Consider the following 17,732-nt stretch of genomic DNA (forward strand, 5'->3'; position numbering starts at 1 on the left):
TGCATTGGAAAAAACGGATCCGCCATTTATGGACTTTAACTTTTTTTTCACATTTTTCGGGCTTAACATGCAAAAGCCGGATCCGTTTTGACTGAACACACAGTGCCAGATCCGGCGTTAATGCAAGTCAATGGGAAAAAGGCCTGATCCGGCGTTCAGTCAAAGTGTTCAGGCTTTTTGGCCGGAGGTAAAAATACTGCATGCTACGTTTTTCTGAAAAGCCTGATCAGTCAAAAAGACTGAACTGAAGACATCCTGATGCATCCTGAAGGACTGACTCTCCATTCAGAATGCATGGGGATAAAACTGATCAGTTCTTTTCCGGATTTGAGTCCCTAGGACGGAACTCAGCGCCGGAAAAGAAAAACGCTAGTGTGAAAGTACCCTAAGACTAGTGTTTCATACTCCAGTCTAAAATCTACTCTAGCTATGAGCTATTTGTGCTAAAATTAAAGGGGTATTCCCATCTCTAGGGTATTCCCTATCGCTAGGATATGCCCCTAGCAATAGATGTATGGTGACCGAAGCGATTGATTTACTTAGATCTGGATATTTTACTGTCTGTGAGCATATGAGAAGTAACAATGATATAACTGAGCAGAGTTCCAAGCCATATAGCCTATAAAATAACCAATTATGGCTACAAAGATGCCTGAGATAGCTTCTATAAGAAACTTGGTTATTAGATAATAATGTAATATGCCAGTCTTAGTGGATACATGGGTGTAGCAAGCACAGGCATACAAAAAATTTAGGTTAGTCAAGCTTTCATCTCCATAATAACCACGTAGAAATGAATACAATCATGGCTTACATGCGAGTCTTTGGCCTTTGCAACACTTGATTTTGATGAGGATTTAGGAAACATGGGCTATACATACTGTTGTACTCCTGACCTACAGGGGTCGGCGTTACTGTGTTCCAGGGCAGCTAGAAATATTGTAAATAAAGCAATACTGGCAGACATTGGCATATTAAGAAGATGATGAGAGTACTGGCTGGACCCATGGAACAGTCTTGCCACGCTCCTCGAGGAGAAGAGTGTGAAGAAGCTGATAACGCTACAGATGGCAGTTCTGTAAAGCGGGTGGTGCAAGCTAGAAAAGCAGTGCCTTCTTCTTTAGGTCGTTCCTCTTCCACAACGCCAAGCGATCAAATTCCTCGATGGTCATCTCAAAGACATGTTGGAATTCCTCTGTTGACAGGTGCCTCTTCATGGTGGTCATGAAAGAGAATAAACAATGGAAAAGTCTTGTTAGGAATCACCTATATCTAGTGAAATTCAATATTCTTTAAGGTGTTCTTTCATGTACAAAACACATTCTTAAATTCCCATATTCAGTTAGTCGGAGAAGTGAGTAGCTACAAACAGTGACCATCACTCTGAAGGACCCACAATGTTCACACATTACATGGACAACCCATTTATTTAAATAAGAAATGTGTAATGCTTCATCTCTCCAGCGGGGGAGCTGCAGGGAAATTGAATGCTAGCTGCCAGGTTCCTCCACAGATGACAGCTGATCACTAGGGATCTCAGCACCAGGATAAGTTTTGTCCAGCTTATTGTCGTTGGATCTAACAAAGAGGGATTGTTCAGAAGAGGACAAAACCCTTTCAAGACATCTTTAAACAGAGTCAAAGCTCTCTGGCAATTACCAATTTTTTTTTATTCATTTATTCATTCAAACACTAAACAGTAATTAGGTCCAGGTTGAACTGGATGGACATGGAGCAGGCAGTTCCTAGAAAAGCCGCAGGGGGCCATTATCGGGCTGTTCTCGGAACTGCCTGCTCCCGGTGACTGCGTTAGATTTCAGACTGGCTCCCGGCACAGGCACAGGTAAGGACTTACCTGTGCATCGCCGGACGGGTGAGTCTACCTTACTAAAGATGGCAGCCCGCATGTGTTCGCTGGCGAACACTGCGAACTGACCATCACTGGTTAAGAAAGGCAACCGTCTAAGGTTCAGGTGCCTTACTGCAGTACCCCCAAATAGGGTACTTGGAAACTGTTCTTGTTATGTAGTGTTCTAATGTATTGTGATGCACCAGAATGGATTTGTATGGATTAATCTGGGTTAATGATCTTAACTCTGCCCCCGTAGGAAGTTTGGAGGTAGCTTTGGGCCAACCTTAGTTCAGTCTTGAGATAGCTGAGGAAGTCAGATGAAGCTACATGTGCTCACTCCTCAGAGCACTAGGCCTGAGCTTCAGAGAATCACCATCCCTGCGATAACTACTGAGTGAAAGTCATCTCTATTACAAAGTACTCCAGGAAATGAGAAAGGAAAGAACCAAGTAGGTCCAGAATCTGCATGGCCTAGCACCAGGGCCGTCTTTAATATTGATTGGACCCTGGGCAATAATTTACTTGGGCCCCCTGGATCTCGCCTTCACACACCCTAGCATGCAATCACGCCCTCCACCACAACACACAGTGAATGGGTCCACATCCGAGCCGCCAAACGGCGGCTCGGATGCGGACCCAAACAACGGCCGTGTGCATGAGGCCTAAGCACATGCAGTCTCAGGAGTGGTCCACACCACACCCCTGCCTTGCAGCCTCACAGGAGTACAGGACCAGTATCTGCTCACGTATGTATGGCATAATGGGATGCACATCACACATGACACAGGTCTGTACCAGGCTGCAGGCCAGCAGACACATTATTATTGCCACATGTGTCACATGCCACTACTGACTGTACAGACGTTCAGAGTTCAGACAGTTCCACTTCCTTCAGAAAAGCGAGCCTGCCGTGCACTCCAGCGACTTACAGATAGAGGCAGTGGCGTTGCTATGGCTGGTGTCACCCTTTGCTCAGGGGGGCCCTCATGGTGTGGTGTGGACTGGTCATTTTTACTAAGGAATATAGTTTAACCTTTTATGTGCAAAAGAGAAAAAAAGAAGTCACTAAGTCAGCTCCAATCAGATATCTGCACATAAAACCAAGAGTCTTGGTCTATGTGCAGATATCTGATTGGAGCTGACTTCTTATTTTCTCTTTTGCACATAAATGGTTAAACTATATTCCTTAGTGACCAGTCCAGTCCATGACCAGTCCAGTCCACACCATGAGGGCCCCCCTGAGCAAAGATTAGTAAATGTGGCCGGTGGTGGCCCCAGCCCCCAGGCCACAGTTCAGTAGCAGACAGAACCCAACCCCTTATGTCTCCTGGGGCCGCCTGTCTCTATAATAATCCCCCACTAATTTATGAATGGATCTGGGGTTAATTATTAATTCGGTGACCTGACCGGTTTCTAATATAAAATAAAGCTTTTTGCTTTACCTACCGAGTCCTCCCCTCCTGGCGCGGCAGTGGCAGGTCTGGCTGTGTAAGGTAAGGTGAGTGAGTCACTGGTGGTCTAGTCACGTGAGGCCGTGACTCACCACCCAATCCCTTTAGCTCCGGACCGGAGGCAGAGACTTACTCCCTGCTGCTGGCTGCTCCGCCGTGGCGCCACTCACCAGGCTGCGGTAAATCACACACCCCCTTTTACCTTGTGACGGCCGGGCGCTGACGTGCTTGCTAACTAAGCAGCGCAGTTGTAAGTTGTTCTGAAGACTGCTGCGCTGCTGCCTGCTGCATAAAATTAGTGAATGGATGGGAGTCGCGAGTCGGGACTCGGGAAACGGAGCTCCCTTGGGCCCCCAGGAGCAACTGGGCCCAGGGCAGCTCCCCCTTTTTCCCTGCGGCAAAGACGGCCCTGCCTAGCACTGGAGTCAGTCACTAAGGGTTTGCTGTTAAAATCTGATAGAGAGAGTGAGAGGGACATTGCTAAAACACCTTTCACTCTTGAACACGGTCTGGCCCACCGGATCTTAAAGGGGGTATCCCATGACTAATGTTAAACATGAAAACCAGACAATATACTGTATATTACCTGACAACCTCTTTCTAACAAAGCTAGAACCAGCCCTGTACCTCACATGGATCCAGAGATCTCCCCATTCATTGCTCTACTAGATTTATATCAAGCTGGCAGCTCAGGGGAGTGTCTTTTCTGCTGCAGCTAAGGGGGCGTGTCCATGCTCTCCCTATCACAGCTCAGGGGGCGTGTCTCAGCTCTCCCTATCACAGCTCAGGAGCCAGCTGAAGAATGAAACTGAGCATGTGGGGCCTTCTCAGTGAGCAGGACAAAGAAATAAGAAAAAAACAAACAGCAGGTGGCGCCATACAGATACAATTTATTGAATAACTCAGTGGCTATGCTACATTTATAATCACATGCAATTACAAAAGTATTTAGATCCAGGTGCTGGTTTGAAAACTGTAGAATATTTTTCATGGGAAAACCCCTTTAATCCTGTACTCCTCAGCTGGGTATTACAGCCAACATTGCAAGAACCATATTGTCAGCCTTAGACTCTGCAGAGAAAGTTTGGAAACAGAGGGATGGAACAATACAACTCTCATCCTGGCCTATATCCATACATTGCTATCTGGGAAGAATTACACTGAGAATTGTTTGGAACTGTGTTTGATATTGTTGGATGTACTACAACTCCCATTCTGCACTTTAGTGAAGAGAGATGTTTATACTGTATAACTGGCTGGGTTACTGACTCCAGCATAATACGCCACTCACTACATCTACATCTCCTGAGTTGCACCCGCACCAAATCCACAACACCAAGGGCACCCCAACTACCATCAGGCAGGAGCCCTAACATTAGGGTGTATCCCGAGGGAAGAATGAAAGGCCTTAGGGAGGGCCAGTGTGAGGATTGCCACTGTGAATGATTATTTCAGCTATAGCCACTACTTCTATTCCCATTCTGCGCTCTGTTCCACCCGGGGAGAACATAATCACAGTGCCTATCAGCTTGATTAGCGGTAGCGCTCACACTGCACTACTACTGATTATACAGAAAGATATAACTGTCAAAAGACAGCTGCAACCGTTTCATGTAGATCTCTATCACATTCTCTTCCCTACACTGATCACAGTGATCAGTGCAAGAGCAATTAGTTACAAGTGAGCGCCCTCTGGTGGCTCCTGACGTGTAACTTTCTGCATGTCAGTGAAAGATTATGATGGGAGTCGGGAGCAGGTAATTTATTACAGATGGAGAGTGATATCACATCACGGCACGTTATGTTCCAAGAACCAGTAAAAAAAAAAAAAGGTCAATTAAACATTTCTTGACATGGGGTTATGCTATGATTGATTTAAAAAAAATCATACATCATACAGTCAGTGGCGACTCTAGGAACAATATATAGGGGGGGCACATAAGATACCACAGTCAAAAATGGGGGGGAGCGGGCACTAATAATTTTCACCACTTAATCATACTACTGAAAAAACAAAATAAGTATATATAAAAAAGATTACAAAATACGAGAGTATTGCAGTATGCAGGGACACCTTTTTATTGTACTAACCTAATACATTTTTTTTGGCATGAAATGACGGTTTTATTGGTACTATTTTAGGGTCTATATGATTTTTTGATCGCTTGGTATTACACTTTTTATGACGTAAGGTGACAAAAAATGGCTTTTTTGGCACCGTTTTTTATTTTTTTAATGGTGTTCATCTGAGGGGTTAAGTCATGTGATATTTTTATAGAGCAGGTTCTTACTGATGTGGCGATACCTAATATGTCAACTTTTTTAATTTTTTTTATTTCACTTTAGCACAATAATAGCAGTTTGGAAGCAAAAAAAAAAATCATATTTTAGTGTCTCTATTGTCTGAGAGTGATAGCTTTTTTATTTTTGACCAATTGTCTTAGGTAGAATCTCATTTTTTTGCGGGATGAGATGGCTGTTTGATTGGTACTATTTTGGGGGGCATACGCCTTTTTGATTGCTTGGTATTACACTTTTTGTGATGTAAGGTGACCCTGAGGGGTTAGGTCATGTGATATTTTTATAGAGCAGGTACTTACGGACGTGAAAATACCTAAAATGTATCCTTTTTTTTTAAATTTATTTTACTTTAACACAATAAAAGCAATTTTAGAAAAAAAAAACATGTTTTAGTTTCTCCATAGTCTGAGAGCCATATTTATTTTTATTTTTGGGCGATTGTCTCATGTAGGGGCTCATTTTTTGCGGGATGAGGTGACAGTTTAATTGGTATCATTTTGGCATACATACAACTTTTTTGATCACTTTTATTACCTTTTTTGGGAATTGAGGAGGGCAAAATCTCAATTTTATCATAGTTTTTTCTTTTATTTTTTTCTGGCGTTCATCGTGCGGGGAAAGTAACATGACCCTTTCAGAGAGCAGGTCGTTACAGATGCGGTGATATCAAACATGTGTAGTGTATTTTTTTATTTTTATTCTTAATCAGTGATAAATGTGCGGCTATAAGAAGAAATGGGTCTGAGGCCTATATAATACCCTACAGTACTCTATATGGTGTACTGTAGTGTATTGTGATTTTACACTAGCCTGATCCGGCTTAGCTATACCATGGCAAGTCGGAAAAGGCGTCCAGTTGCCATGGTAACCATCGCACGCTGCCACAACAGAGCAGCGGCATATGAGGGAGGGATCCCGTCAAGTATCGGGTGGGTGCAATGGCACAGCAGCGCTTGATGGGAGAGGAAGGGAGCTCCCTGCCTATTAACCTCTTCCATACAGCGGTCCCTATGGACTGCGGCATGGAAGGGGTTAAACGGCTGACATCGGTGCCAGCACCGATGTCTGCTGTTTCAAGCAGATTGGCAGCTGTATGCTGACCCTCTGCGAAACTGCTCGGTTATCCTGAAAATGGGGGAAGCGGGGGGGGGGGGGGGGGGATTTCGCGTGGTGGTAAAAAATGAGGAGGGGGTACATTGAGGGCTGCAGGGGGGGGGATATTATATATACATTTTAGAAGGTTCTGGTTTATGCGGGGATCAGAACCTGTCAGCCGGCATTAGGATCATCTGATTGGCTGAGATCCCTGGCTGTGTGTAACCGCCGGGGTCTCAGCGCAGACATGGTGACGGTTTAATGACAGGAATAACCTGGGGGGGGGGGGCAATTGCCCCCCCTTGCCCCCCTGTAGAAACGCCTATGCATACAGTACATGACAATACCTTCCTAACAAAGCTAGAACCAGCCGTGTACCAAACATGGATCCAGAGATCTCCCCATTCATTGCTCCAATTGTCCTGCTAAATTTATTTCAGGCTGACAGCTCAGCTCAGGAGACGTGTCCTTTTCCAGGGGGCATGTCCTTTCTGCTGCAGCTCTTTCCCAGTAACTGCCATAGCTTCAAACAGAAGATATGGCAGGTGACAGCTGAACATATAAACTGAGTGCATGCCACTATAGGGTTATTATCAGAATCACTCAGTCTGGAGTCATTCCATTAACCCTCCTCAACCATACAGACCATACAGACAACATAGAGGATGGCCGATCATCACTCAGGACACACAACAATAATGACAGGGGCTCAATTGTGGATTTTGTGTCCAGTAAATGTGTGGGTGGGTTTTGGACGCTCATAACTGGCAATTTGACCCAGAACAAGTACTGTATGGAAAACTCACTCAACATGTAAAACGTATTAATATGTGGGGAATGCTGCTGCGGTGAGATCATACTTGTGAAAGTAACCACATCGTATGGTCTGTATTTCCTTTAAAACAAAACTTTGGCAAATATTCCTTGCATCCTGCAAAAATGAGGAGAGCTTAGGTCAATTCTGAAGAACGGGATGTAATCAGTAAAGTAATTAGGGCGGAGGTAAATGCTGAGGTAATGGTAACATTGCCCTCTCCAGGGTATCACCAGAACTGCAAGGTTCACAGTTTAGAGGGATGAAAGTCAATGACTGAGGAGAGCGTCTTGGCCGTCTTTCAAGGCAGATACCAGTTTTAAGACCTCCCTTTCAAAGCAACTTTTATATTGTAACAAAAGGTGACTCTTACATCACAATCTCTTTCTAGTTCTCTGCGTGTCCTTTCTGCTGTAGTCCTCTCTCCATCACAGCTCAGAGGTGTGTCCTTTCTGCTTTAACCCTCTCCCTATAACAGCTCAGGGAACCTGTCCTTTCTGCTGTAGCCCTCTCCCTATGATAGCTTCAGGGGAGTTTCCCTTCTGCTGCAGCTCTCTACCTATTACAGCTCAGGGTGTGTGTGTCATTTCTGCTGCATCCCTCTCCCTATTACAGCATAGGGGACATGTCCTTTCTGCTGTAGCCCTCTCCCTATGATAGCTTGAGGGGAGTTTCCTTTCTGCTGCAGCTCTCTACCTATTACCGCTTAGGGGACATGTCCTTTCTGCTGTATCCCTCTACCTATTACAGCATAGGGGACATGTCCTTTCTGCTGCAGCTCTCTCCCTGTAAATGTCACAGCTTCTAACAGTAGATACAGCTTATGGCAGCTGAAAGGTGGAACTGAGCATGTGTGACCACCTCAGCAAGGTGGACGAGAGAAATAAGGAAAAGAACAAAGAGCAGGTGGCGCTATACAGATACATTTTATTGAATAACTATAACTCTTTCCATATAGCTGCCTTTTACTTTCAGTGATACCCAAAAGCTTAGAGCAGGTGCACAATATTTTCAGTTGTCAGACACCACCCTATCAGGTCCTGCAAAGCCCCAGTCTCCCTTAGTAGCCATACTGCTTCCAATCACTGCCCACTACAGTCCCTTCATTAGTCAAACACCATTTCCAATAAATCCCAGTCACTCCCATAAGTACCAGCCACAAGTTAGCATGTCTATGGTCTCCCCTGTATTAGAGAGCACTGGCGCTATAGTGCCTTTAAGATGGAGGCAGCACCCGCCTAAAAGTTGAGCATTATGGTCTACCTTGTGTTAGTGAGGTCAAAATGTTGGAACCTCTTGTGGACTGACAGGGTTGGGGAGATGAATGTGTTTTTATAACATTGTAAAGCGAGATGGCGGTTGTTCTCCAAGTACATGTTGGGGTTGGCAACAGAGAAGAGGGGGACCCCCAGTGGCCACGAACTGTTAGAAGAGCGATCACTTTGAGATGGAGTGATAAGCATAGCAGGGAAGTTGTTAGATAGGGATACCATCCCACCCAAAAGGAGCTACAGAAACCAAGTTTATGTCCAAACAGAGGGGGGCGGAGTGGCCTAGTGAATGGTAAGTGTAGTGCCCTGGAGCAGGGGTACATTGAAGTTTGGACATTTGCCCCTATTTCCCCTATGCAAAGTCATTAAATAAAAAAAATATATATATAGTCATATATATATATCCCGTTAATTTGCATTGTGTTTGCATGGCACTGTGGAAAGGGTTAATGAACACTGAGAGACTTTTGGGACTTTCTAACTAAGTACTAATGAGAAGCTGGTAATTTTCCACAGCTACCATAGGGTTTAAAGAAGAGCATATTTTTGAGGTAAAAACAGACTTGTTTATTACCAAAACCAGACAGACTGACCTTTTGGATGTCTGGTTTAGCTCTGTTATTATGTCTAAAAACCTACTTTTGTCTGGAAAAACTGCCTCATGTCTGGAAAAATTTCATTGCCATTGGGTATCATTGAAGGTCTAATGCAAGTCTATGAGAGATGGGAGTTGTAACATTGTATTTGTTTGTGCTGAGTTTATCCACTCCACACCTCCCACTAGAAGGTTGTAGTTCAGCCAGAAACTGTATATAAGGAGAGCAGTCAGAGCCCCTAATGTTCTGCAGTTAGGACTCAGTGCTTAGAAGAGGAGACTCTGCCAGACTACTGAGTGACCAGAAGAAGACGCTGAGACAGGGATACTCTGCCACAGACCCTGGATCACCAGCCTTGGACCAGGATACCAGCCTTTTGAGAGAGAGAGGGGCATCTAACTCAGGCCTTTCCTAAGCATCAAACCTTTCTTCTGCCAGGGAGGAGACTGAGAAGCCAGCCCTATGCTTTACCTGTATTGTATTTACCTGAATTCCTACAGTAAAGAATCACACTGGTTTACTGCAGACCCTGACTTTCTGGACCTAATTCCCATTGGGGTACACCACTCCTTACAATCTCTTCCGGAGAGAAGCAGCAAGTGGTGACACCTCGACGGTGTCCGGGGGACCCAGAGTAATGTTGGGGCCTCCCAAAACCCGGCCACTGCACATGACCGAGCATCACTTCTTAACTCCGGTGAGGGGAACCAGCTAACCTATGCCAGCTGGTTGGTGGCATTGAAGATTTGGAGCACCGCGAGGGACCCAGAACAGCTGGCCCTGGGAGAGCACTGTGGACAAAGTAGGTACTGAACACATGGATCAAAGGCTACCTTGTCAGATGTGGTTGTAAAACATATTTTGCCAATGTGTGATTTTGCTTGGAGGTTCTTCCATTTCAGTCTAAGGTTCTGTATTGTTTGTGGCTTCTTCATCTGGAAGTTAGTTCTTTGACTTTCTTACTTAACCCTTGAATTTACTGTCTGGAGTCACCTTACCATCCAGCAAGGGTATACAAACAAGAAGAAGGGGCTCCTCAGTGATTAACCTTTGCCCCCCATTTCCATAACCCTTGGACCAATTCTCCACCCCCATTTGCTAACAATGCAGGTACTTTGTAGAGCAAGTTCTCGACACCTAATAGCAAAAGGAATAGGAACAAGAACGGGCCTATGTTATACAAGGCAGAGTTGGATTTATAGAAAATTGGGCCCTGGGCAGGAAGGCAAAATAGGGACCCCCGCTAGTCAAATTTAAAATCTGCTATAATTTCGAAATCCCTCTTGGTCTAGGAATTAGGACATTTTTAGTTGTAATCTCCCTAGTGGTCTAAGGCAATGAAGGGGTTCATTTCACATTCTCCAGTAGCCTAGGCAGTAAAAGGGTTCAATAATAAGTCCAGGTTTTTTTTTCAGAGCCCCATCCTCTAGGGTAATACTAGGGAATATGGGCCCTGGATAACTACCCATTTTGCAACACGGCCCTACTCCCAGGCCCCCATGGTCTCTCTCTATGGTACATACACCTTGTCATCCAGAGATATTTCATAGATGGTGGCCTAAGGCTTCCACAGGTGTATTATATTATATGCAGCAGCTCAGATTGAAGGTCTCAGCTTTCCAGGGTCACTTTTAGAAACCCCTTTATAGTCCATCTTTGGACTGTATATTGATTCAGGTGTTCAGCATTACGACGTGCCTCACAGAAATACCCTGCATTAACGTTCCCATCACATATGGTTGGCGTATTTAGTATTTGTCCCTCCTGAACTCCAGGACATCCGTGAGCCTTTGATCTCTTCTGAGCGGTACGCCAAGGCCACACCTGCTCTAAGACGAGTAGATCAAGAGCAACGCTGAATAAACATCAGGATTGGTAAGTAGCCTCACGTCTTATTAAGAAGAGGAGCCAAGGGGTCTCTTATCTGTCCAAAACAAACCAAATGTCCCCAAACATAAATTCCGATTAAAGGAGCACTTTTAACCTAAGTGCACGGCAGCTGTCAACAGGCCCCCGCTGTTATCGGATAATGAGACATATCCATTCACGAATTCCAGATGTCCAAAGTTTTCTCACATTACTGGTGAGATGTCGTTTTTATTTTATAATCCTGGCTTAAAAAACGAAATGAGACAGCAAAAGCAAAATCACTTGCTGAGTAATCAGGAGAGGAACACATTGAAGTGTTTAAGGGGAGAAGTACCAATCTGAACAAACAAGGTCCTTTGGTGAGTGATGTTCAAAATGCGCAGCGGCTGCTTGGCACGTTGGATATATGATGGGGAGGACAAAGGAGAAAACAGGGCTTTTCACATTTTTTGTGGGCATAAATATGGGCCTTTCAATTCAGTAACGTGGCGATCTTGGACGTAACACCTGTGGCGCGACGTTGTGTAGCACTGCAACCCTTAAAGGGAATGGAGACGTAGCACCACTCGCCAGTTGCCACCACTGCAACCCCAGAATCGCAAGAAAAGAAATCCAACGCTGTTGGATTTTTTGTCATTCTGTAGTCAAGGTCGCGACATCTTGCGGGTCGAGCTGTGACCCTATTCAGTTCTATGGCCACAGCAATCCTTGGTTGCATAACGGGTGTTGCAGCCAAGATGGCCATCCAGCCCCGCCTTACAGTTAAACACATGGGTGGTTTTGAAGAGAATTTGCCCTTTCAATTAATCCTCCTACTGATTATCCTGCACTATGCGCCCGCAGCGGGAAACTACGATTGACTAGGGCTAGGGCTACACGGTGACAGTTGTCGCGCGACAATTTTTATAATGATAGCCAATGGTGTTGCACTGGGACATGCAACATGCTGCAACATGACTGTTGCAAAAAATCCATCCAAGTTGGATTTTTGTGCGACTGTCGCAGCCGCAGCATGTCACATGTTGAAGTGCGACACCATTGAGTATCATTGCAGAAAATGTTGCAATCTAGACTAAGGATATGCAGCATTTAGAGTGGCAGTAAACAGATGGGATTTTCAAAAACCTTATCCACTAGTTGTGAAAAATTTCCGTAATGAATTCAGCACATAACTTTTACCTTTTTGCAAATCAGCTGCAAAATCTGCAGCATTTACACACTAAGGCCCTGATTTATTAAGGCTGGCGTGTGTTACATCGGCCTTGATGGGGCCTGCGCTGTCGGGGGAGTCATGCCATTTATAGCGCAGGCTTCCTTTGAATGGTGTGCTGTGTCATACTGCATATGCGGCCACCAACTGTGATCTACTGATCACCAGCAGAGACATATATAAAAAGGGGATTGACGAGACGGAACAGCCCCTTAAAGGGGTATTCCCATCTCAAACAATGGGGGCATATCTCTTTGGATATGCCCCCACTGTCTGATAGGTGCTGTTCCCACCTCTGGGGCACGCACATATCTCGTAAAATCGCAGCCTAAAACGCAGCCTGCAATGTGGTGGTCCGGCCACCAAGCATTCCTATTAGCCCGCCAAAAATAGATGAGCGGCACGCTCGGCTATTTTCAGAATCTCCTTAGAAATGAATGGGAGCACACCGCACCACTTCCATTCACTTCTATAGGGGCCGACGAAAATAGCTGAGCCAACACAATTTTTGGCGGCCCCAAAGAAATGAATGGAGGGCGGCCGTTGCACGCGCCGCGCGCCCCCCTTTCACTTTGCAGGCTGCATTTACGAGATAGGTGCGGGTATACGATATTGGCCCCATTGTCTGACCCTTTAAGGCGTCTTTCACACAAACGATACGGATCATGTCAGGATCTGTTCAGGGAAAAACTGATGGTTTTGCGCGCAGATTCTATCAGTTTTGTTTGAGATTGCATTCAGTGTGTGCGTTTTTTCCATCCGCATCGTATCCGGATTGCATACATGTTTCACGCATGTAAAGAAAAACTGAAGAATAACAATCTACATCTTCTAGCAACCGTCAGTGAAAAACACATTGCATCCGGATGTCTTCCATTTTTCACACAAGCCTCATTCACTTCTATGGAGCCAGGGCTGCCTGAAAAATATAGAACAGCTGCCATTTTTCCTGAACGCAGAGATGATGCGTGACGTACGGTACGACGTTCATGTGCACAGATCCACTGAAATGAATGGGTCAGGATTCAGTCCGGATGCTTTGTGTTCACTACATGCATCGCTTCTGGACGGAAAACTCACTTTACAAACTGCTAGCAATTCATTCATAACTTCTAGTAGGAATATTAAAGGAATGGCACAACATAGAGTCATAGGAAAAGAGGCTCCAGAATGAATATTACATGGGGAATGCAAGTAGTTGCTAAAGCAGACATGTCAGGAGAGGGGACGGCTCCTCGTTAAAGGGTCAATGCCATCATTATGAACACACACAGCCGCTTTACCTCCAGTCTGGTCCGGTCCACTTCTTTGGGGAGCTTCACCCTCAATTGGTTTGTTACAATCAGCATTTCATAGGGATAGATCTAGGATGGAGAAACAGAGCAGAGAGCTCAGACATGTGTCCCCGTGCCTTCAGGTGAGAAGAAACGTAGACTTCACATACTTGAATCCATAATGTCACATAGAATGGTAAGGTCATAAGAAAAGCACAGACAGTGTAACCTTGTACGGGAGAGGTGAATGGGTGCTAACTGCTCTGGGCTCACGCCTCTTACCTTGTACTCTGTGGGGAGAAAACACATGACAATTAATGGGGTTATACACTCCAATCTATGATGTTACTTATGATAGCTCCCTGCTTCCCCATTATATTCAACTGTCTTTGGGTACACATGTATATTGGTTGTGGACTTCACTGCATTTTGGTTGGGGTTAGAAGTTTCAGTCCCCTTACCATAATATAGAGACAGATTAGCCATCCATTAAAGGACTACACCACACAGACGGTATTGTAGAATTACAGATTGAAAGAAAGAATATATACAAAGTATATAGACAGAAAATTTGCACCTCTCTGGCCGAATTGAAACGATTGCGTAGTTTAAATGGGTACTCAGAGAGGACAACTATGCTGTCTATCTCCTATATGGTAAAGACTGTGCCTACCCTTGTTAGTGCATGTATGTACCAACTGCCAAGTTGCTTTAGTAACGCTGACTTGTTTCACCCAAAACCAGGCTCATTATTGTGTGGCACCACCATCTGCACACCCCACTGACACCAAGGTCACCCCACCTATTACCAGGCAGGAGACCCGAAACCAGGAGGTGCCCCAAGGTGAAGAAAGGGTGTGCCCCTCCCTTCAATTAGCAGCCCGGAGTGAGGACCGCTATTGTGATTACTACTCATTTCTCCATCCTCCATGACAACTTCTACTGCAGTCCCTATAAGCAATGTTGGACAGCTTACCAGGAACCTGGTATAACCCAAAGAATCCAAGCTTATTCCTGCAGCTAGGGGAGCTCACTGCCTAAAGATTTTTAGAAGTCCCTTTGAGTTCAATATTAGCTGCATAAGTCTATATGCAGTTAGCTCCCCCTAGTGGTGGCAGCAGTCAGCCAATATTTTGTCATTGAATTCTATGACCTTGTGATGTAAAGCAGCGGATTTGGAGCTTTTTTGTACTACACAATAAGGCTTTTAGAGCGAAGGATGGTAGGGTTTTCTTTGTTTTGCCAGGGGGAACTATGATTTCTGTGTTTGGGGCAGGTATGACGAAAAAAAGGCTGATGCTATGTTCAAATGTTGAACTCTATGTTTATGAAAAGACATTACAAAAGTAAAGAGGAAATTATAGTTTATAAACCTTAGTAAAAGTGAACCTTTGAGGAGGATTTAGGCCCCTAAATAGGGTTGCCATCAGGCTGGTAAACCACCAGTCTAGCCAATATTCTCACCTGGAGTCGAATGGCGGTATTAAACTTGTACTGGTAACATTAAAAAGGTTGTCCGGGTTCAGGGCTGAACTCGGATATCACCTCTTCTGTATTGATATAGTATGTATGAGAGGAGCATCAGAGTATTTCCTTGCTCCGATGCTCCCCTTTGCCTGGCTACATCGTGCAACAGGAGCCACTGTTTGTTGTGAGCCAGTAATTTTCCCTTCAGTAGCCAAAAAGGTATGAGGTACCTCCTTGCTACTAATGGCTCTATTTCAGGCTGTATAGCAGCTACACATACGAGCCAGGTCTTGGTTTTAAGCTAGGAAGTATTGTGGTGGTAGAGTGGAGATAGAACGTTTAGAAACCAGGTTGGGAGTTACCTGCAGATCTCACTCTCGACCTGGAGATAATACCTGCTGTACAGCCTGAGATAGACCAGGTTGAAGTACCCTCCCCACCCCCCCCACCCCTACTTCAGCTGGCTATGAGAGCTGGAGAAGAGGCACAGATCCTCCTGTCCCTGTGTAGCTATACCAGACCCAAGGGGAGGGGTAACATGGACTTCTTTGCATGTTATCAACCCCTCATCCCCCATTAATCCAAGATTGTATGGGGGGAGGGGGTGTCTTCCTATTCCAGAAAAGTAGAGAAAATATGAGCACTTGTTCTAAATTACCACTCTGCACCTATTTAGCCTGTTTATTGACGCCATGACTAAGCTGTTTACCAGCATCCAGATCACAGCGTCCAGTAAGTGGAGCAGCAGGGCTTGATAACCCCCCCCCCCCCCCATAAAGTACAGTCACATATAGACAATAATAATACCATGAATTGAGTGAACCTGTACCTTTCATGCCCCAGCTGGAATCATCATCCAAATTGTTCTGACCAAAGTTTGCAGCCTGGAGAATAGAATTGGTAAAACTGAAACAAGGTTCTTGTCATTCATTTCTAACAGATGCCAAACATCAAACTCAATATCCAGGGGACAGGCTGAAGAAATGTACCATGACTGCTGAAGGCCATGCTTCGTTTTACTAATTCCTCTGCTTTGTACTGTACATTTGTGCCGCTGTGCTATGAATTGTACACTGCATTGTGCATTCTCTTACATAAATGTATCGTATTGTATTGATAAAGGATCTGCTTTACCAGTCGGAACCCAGCGCTTTGTCAGGAAAACCATGGCCACGTCATGCTGATAATGGCGAGGGTTGCAGGAGTCAGACCTCACCAATCAGTCGTTGCTGGCATATCTAATTAACATGCTATCAAAGAGGCACCTTTTAATTTAAAGGGAATGTGTCATCAGAAAATGACCTATTGTTTAAAATCATGTGCATATGTTAAACATAATTTTAAAGAATTTTAGGGGATGTTATTTTTATTTTTAGATATAACTAGTTATATAAAAAAAAACACATAAAATCCTGCAGTTTTCACATTGGCCAATAAGACTAAAAATATGCTGAGACTTCCTATTCTGTAGAAATCACTTCTCAGCAGTCATCTCATTATCATCACAATGATAATACGTAGATAGATAGATATGAGATGAGATGATAGATAAAGATGATAGATAGATAGATAGATAGATAGATAGATAGATAGATAGATAGATAGATAGATACAGGATAGATAGATAGATAGATAGATATAGATATTAGATAGATAGATGATAGATATGAGATGATAGATAGATATGAGATGATAGATAGATAGATAGATAGATAGATAGATATTAGATAGATAATAGATAGATAGATAGATAGATAGATAGAAAGATAGATAACCCAGTATCAACTATTCAAAATAGGTAATGTCACAGCTCATCTCCTTCCCCTCCCTGTACAATGACCTTTGAACATATCACAGAACAGGCTGACAACACTCTCCTTTAGAAGTCAGTGAGTCATCTCATGTTTCATTGACAAACTGAAATCTGCTACATCTGAATCTTCAGATCATACTGAGTTTTTAGAATAGCAACTCAGGGATGACAGATTCCTATAAAAATGATCTACCTTTCAGCTACACTGGGAAAAATCAGAAAAGGAAGGATTTTTGTGAAATCATGTAACTAGATAACCTAGCCTAACTGTGAACACAACAGAAAAAGAACAGAAATACTTACTCGATTTAGTCCGTTTTTCCCATATCCAGGTAGGGATGCAGACTTGGAGTAAGGTAACCCTATATACCAAAACACAAGGAATAGGTTATATCCTAAACTGATGCATAAGAGAATTCTACGTGCTTTAATCCAGCCCAGTCTATATATTTAGAGCACTGTGCTACAATGCTTGAATTAACGTGCTTTACATATGTACGTACTTTCTCATAACAGCGCACCATGTGGTTAGGCATGGTATTGCAAGCAAACTGTTTATATGAAAAAATAACATTATCGTGGTGCATGAATCCATTAGATCTGTATGTCTGCCTTGTGTTAATCTGAATCAGTTATCTGAATATCCTCCACTAGAACAAGAATTCATGCATGTATAGGTACCATTCATCACTCATGTTTGTAAATGGTAATCCGATTTA

General features: G+C 44.1%; 1 protein-coding gene across 6 annotated transcripts in view; it reads right to left on the bottom strand.

Annotated features, from left to right (window-relative positions):
* Window positions 1-391: 391 nt before the first annotated feature.
* The window catches only part of ABLIM2 (actin binding LIM protein family member 2), a 193,937-nt gene continuing 176,596 nt past the window's right edge, over window positions 392-17,732 (bottom strand). For all 6 annotated transcript variants that reach the window (XM_040419153.1, XM_040419155.1, XM_040419154.1 and 3 more), the window contains 5 exons: window positions 17,317-17,375; window positions 16,030-16,084; window positions 14,016-14,023; window positions 13,743-13,823; window positions 392-1,211 (listed from right to left, as the gene is read on the bottom strand). In XM_040419153.1, the coding sequence (XP_040275087.1) occupies window positions 1,098-1,211; window positions 13,743-13,823; window positions 14,016-14,023; window positions 16,030-16,084; window positions 17,317-17,375 (317 nt within the window). In that variant the 3' untranslated portion in view covers window positions 392-1,097. The remainder of the gene's footprint in view (window positions 1,212-13,742; window positions 13,824-14,015; window positions 14,024-16,029; window positions 16,085-17,316; window positions 17,376-17,732) is intronic.

This window comes from Bufo bufo, chromosome 2, assembly GCF_905171765.1.
Source record: "Bufo bufo chromosome 2, aBufBuf1.1, whole genome shotgun sequence".
In the NCBI taxonomy this organism is placed as follows: Eukaryota; Metazoa; Chordata; class Amphibia; order Anura; family Bufonidae; genus Bufo; species Bufo bufo.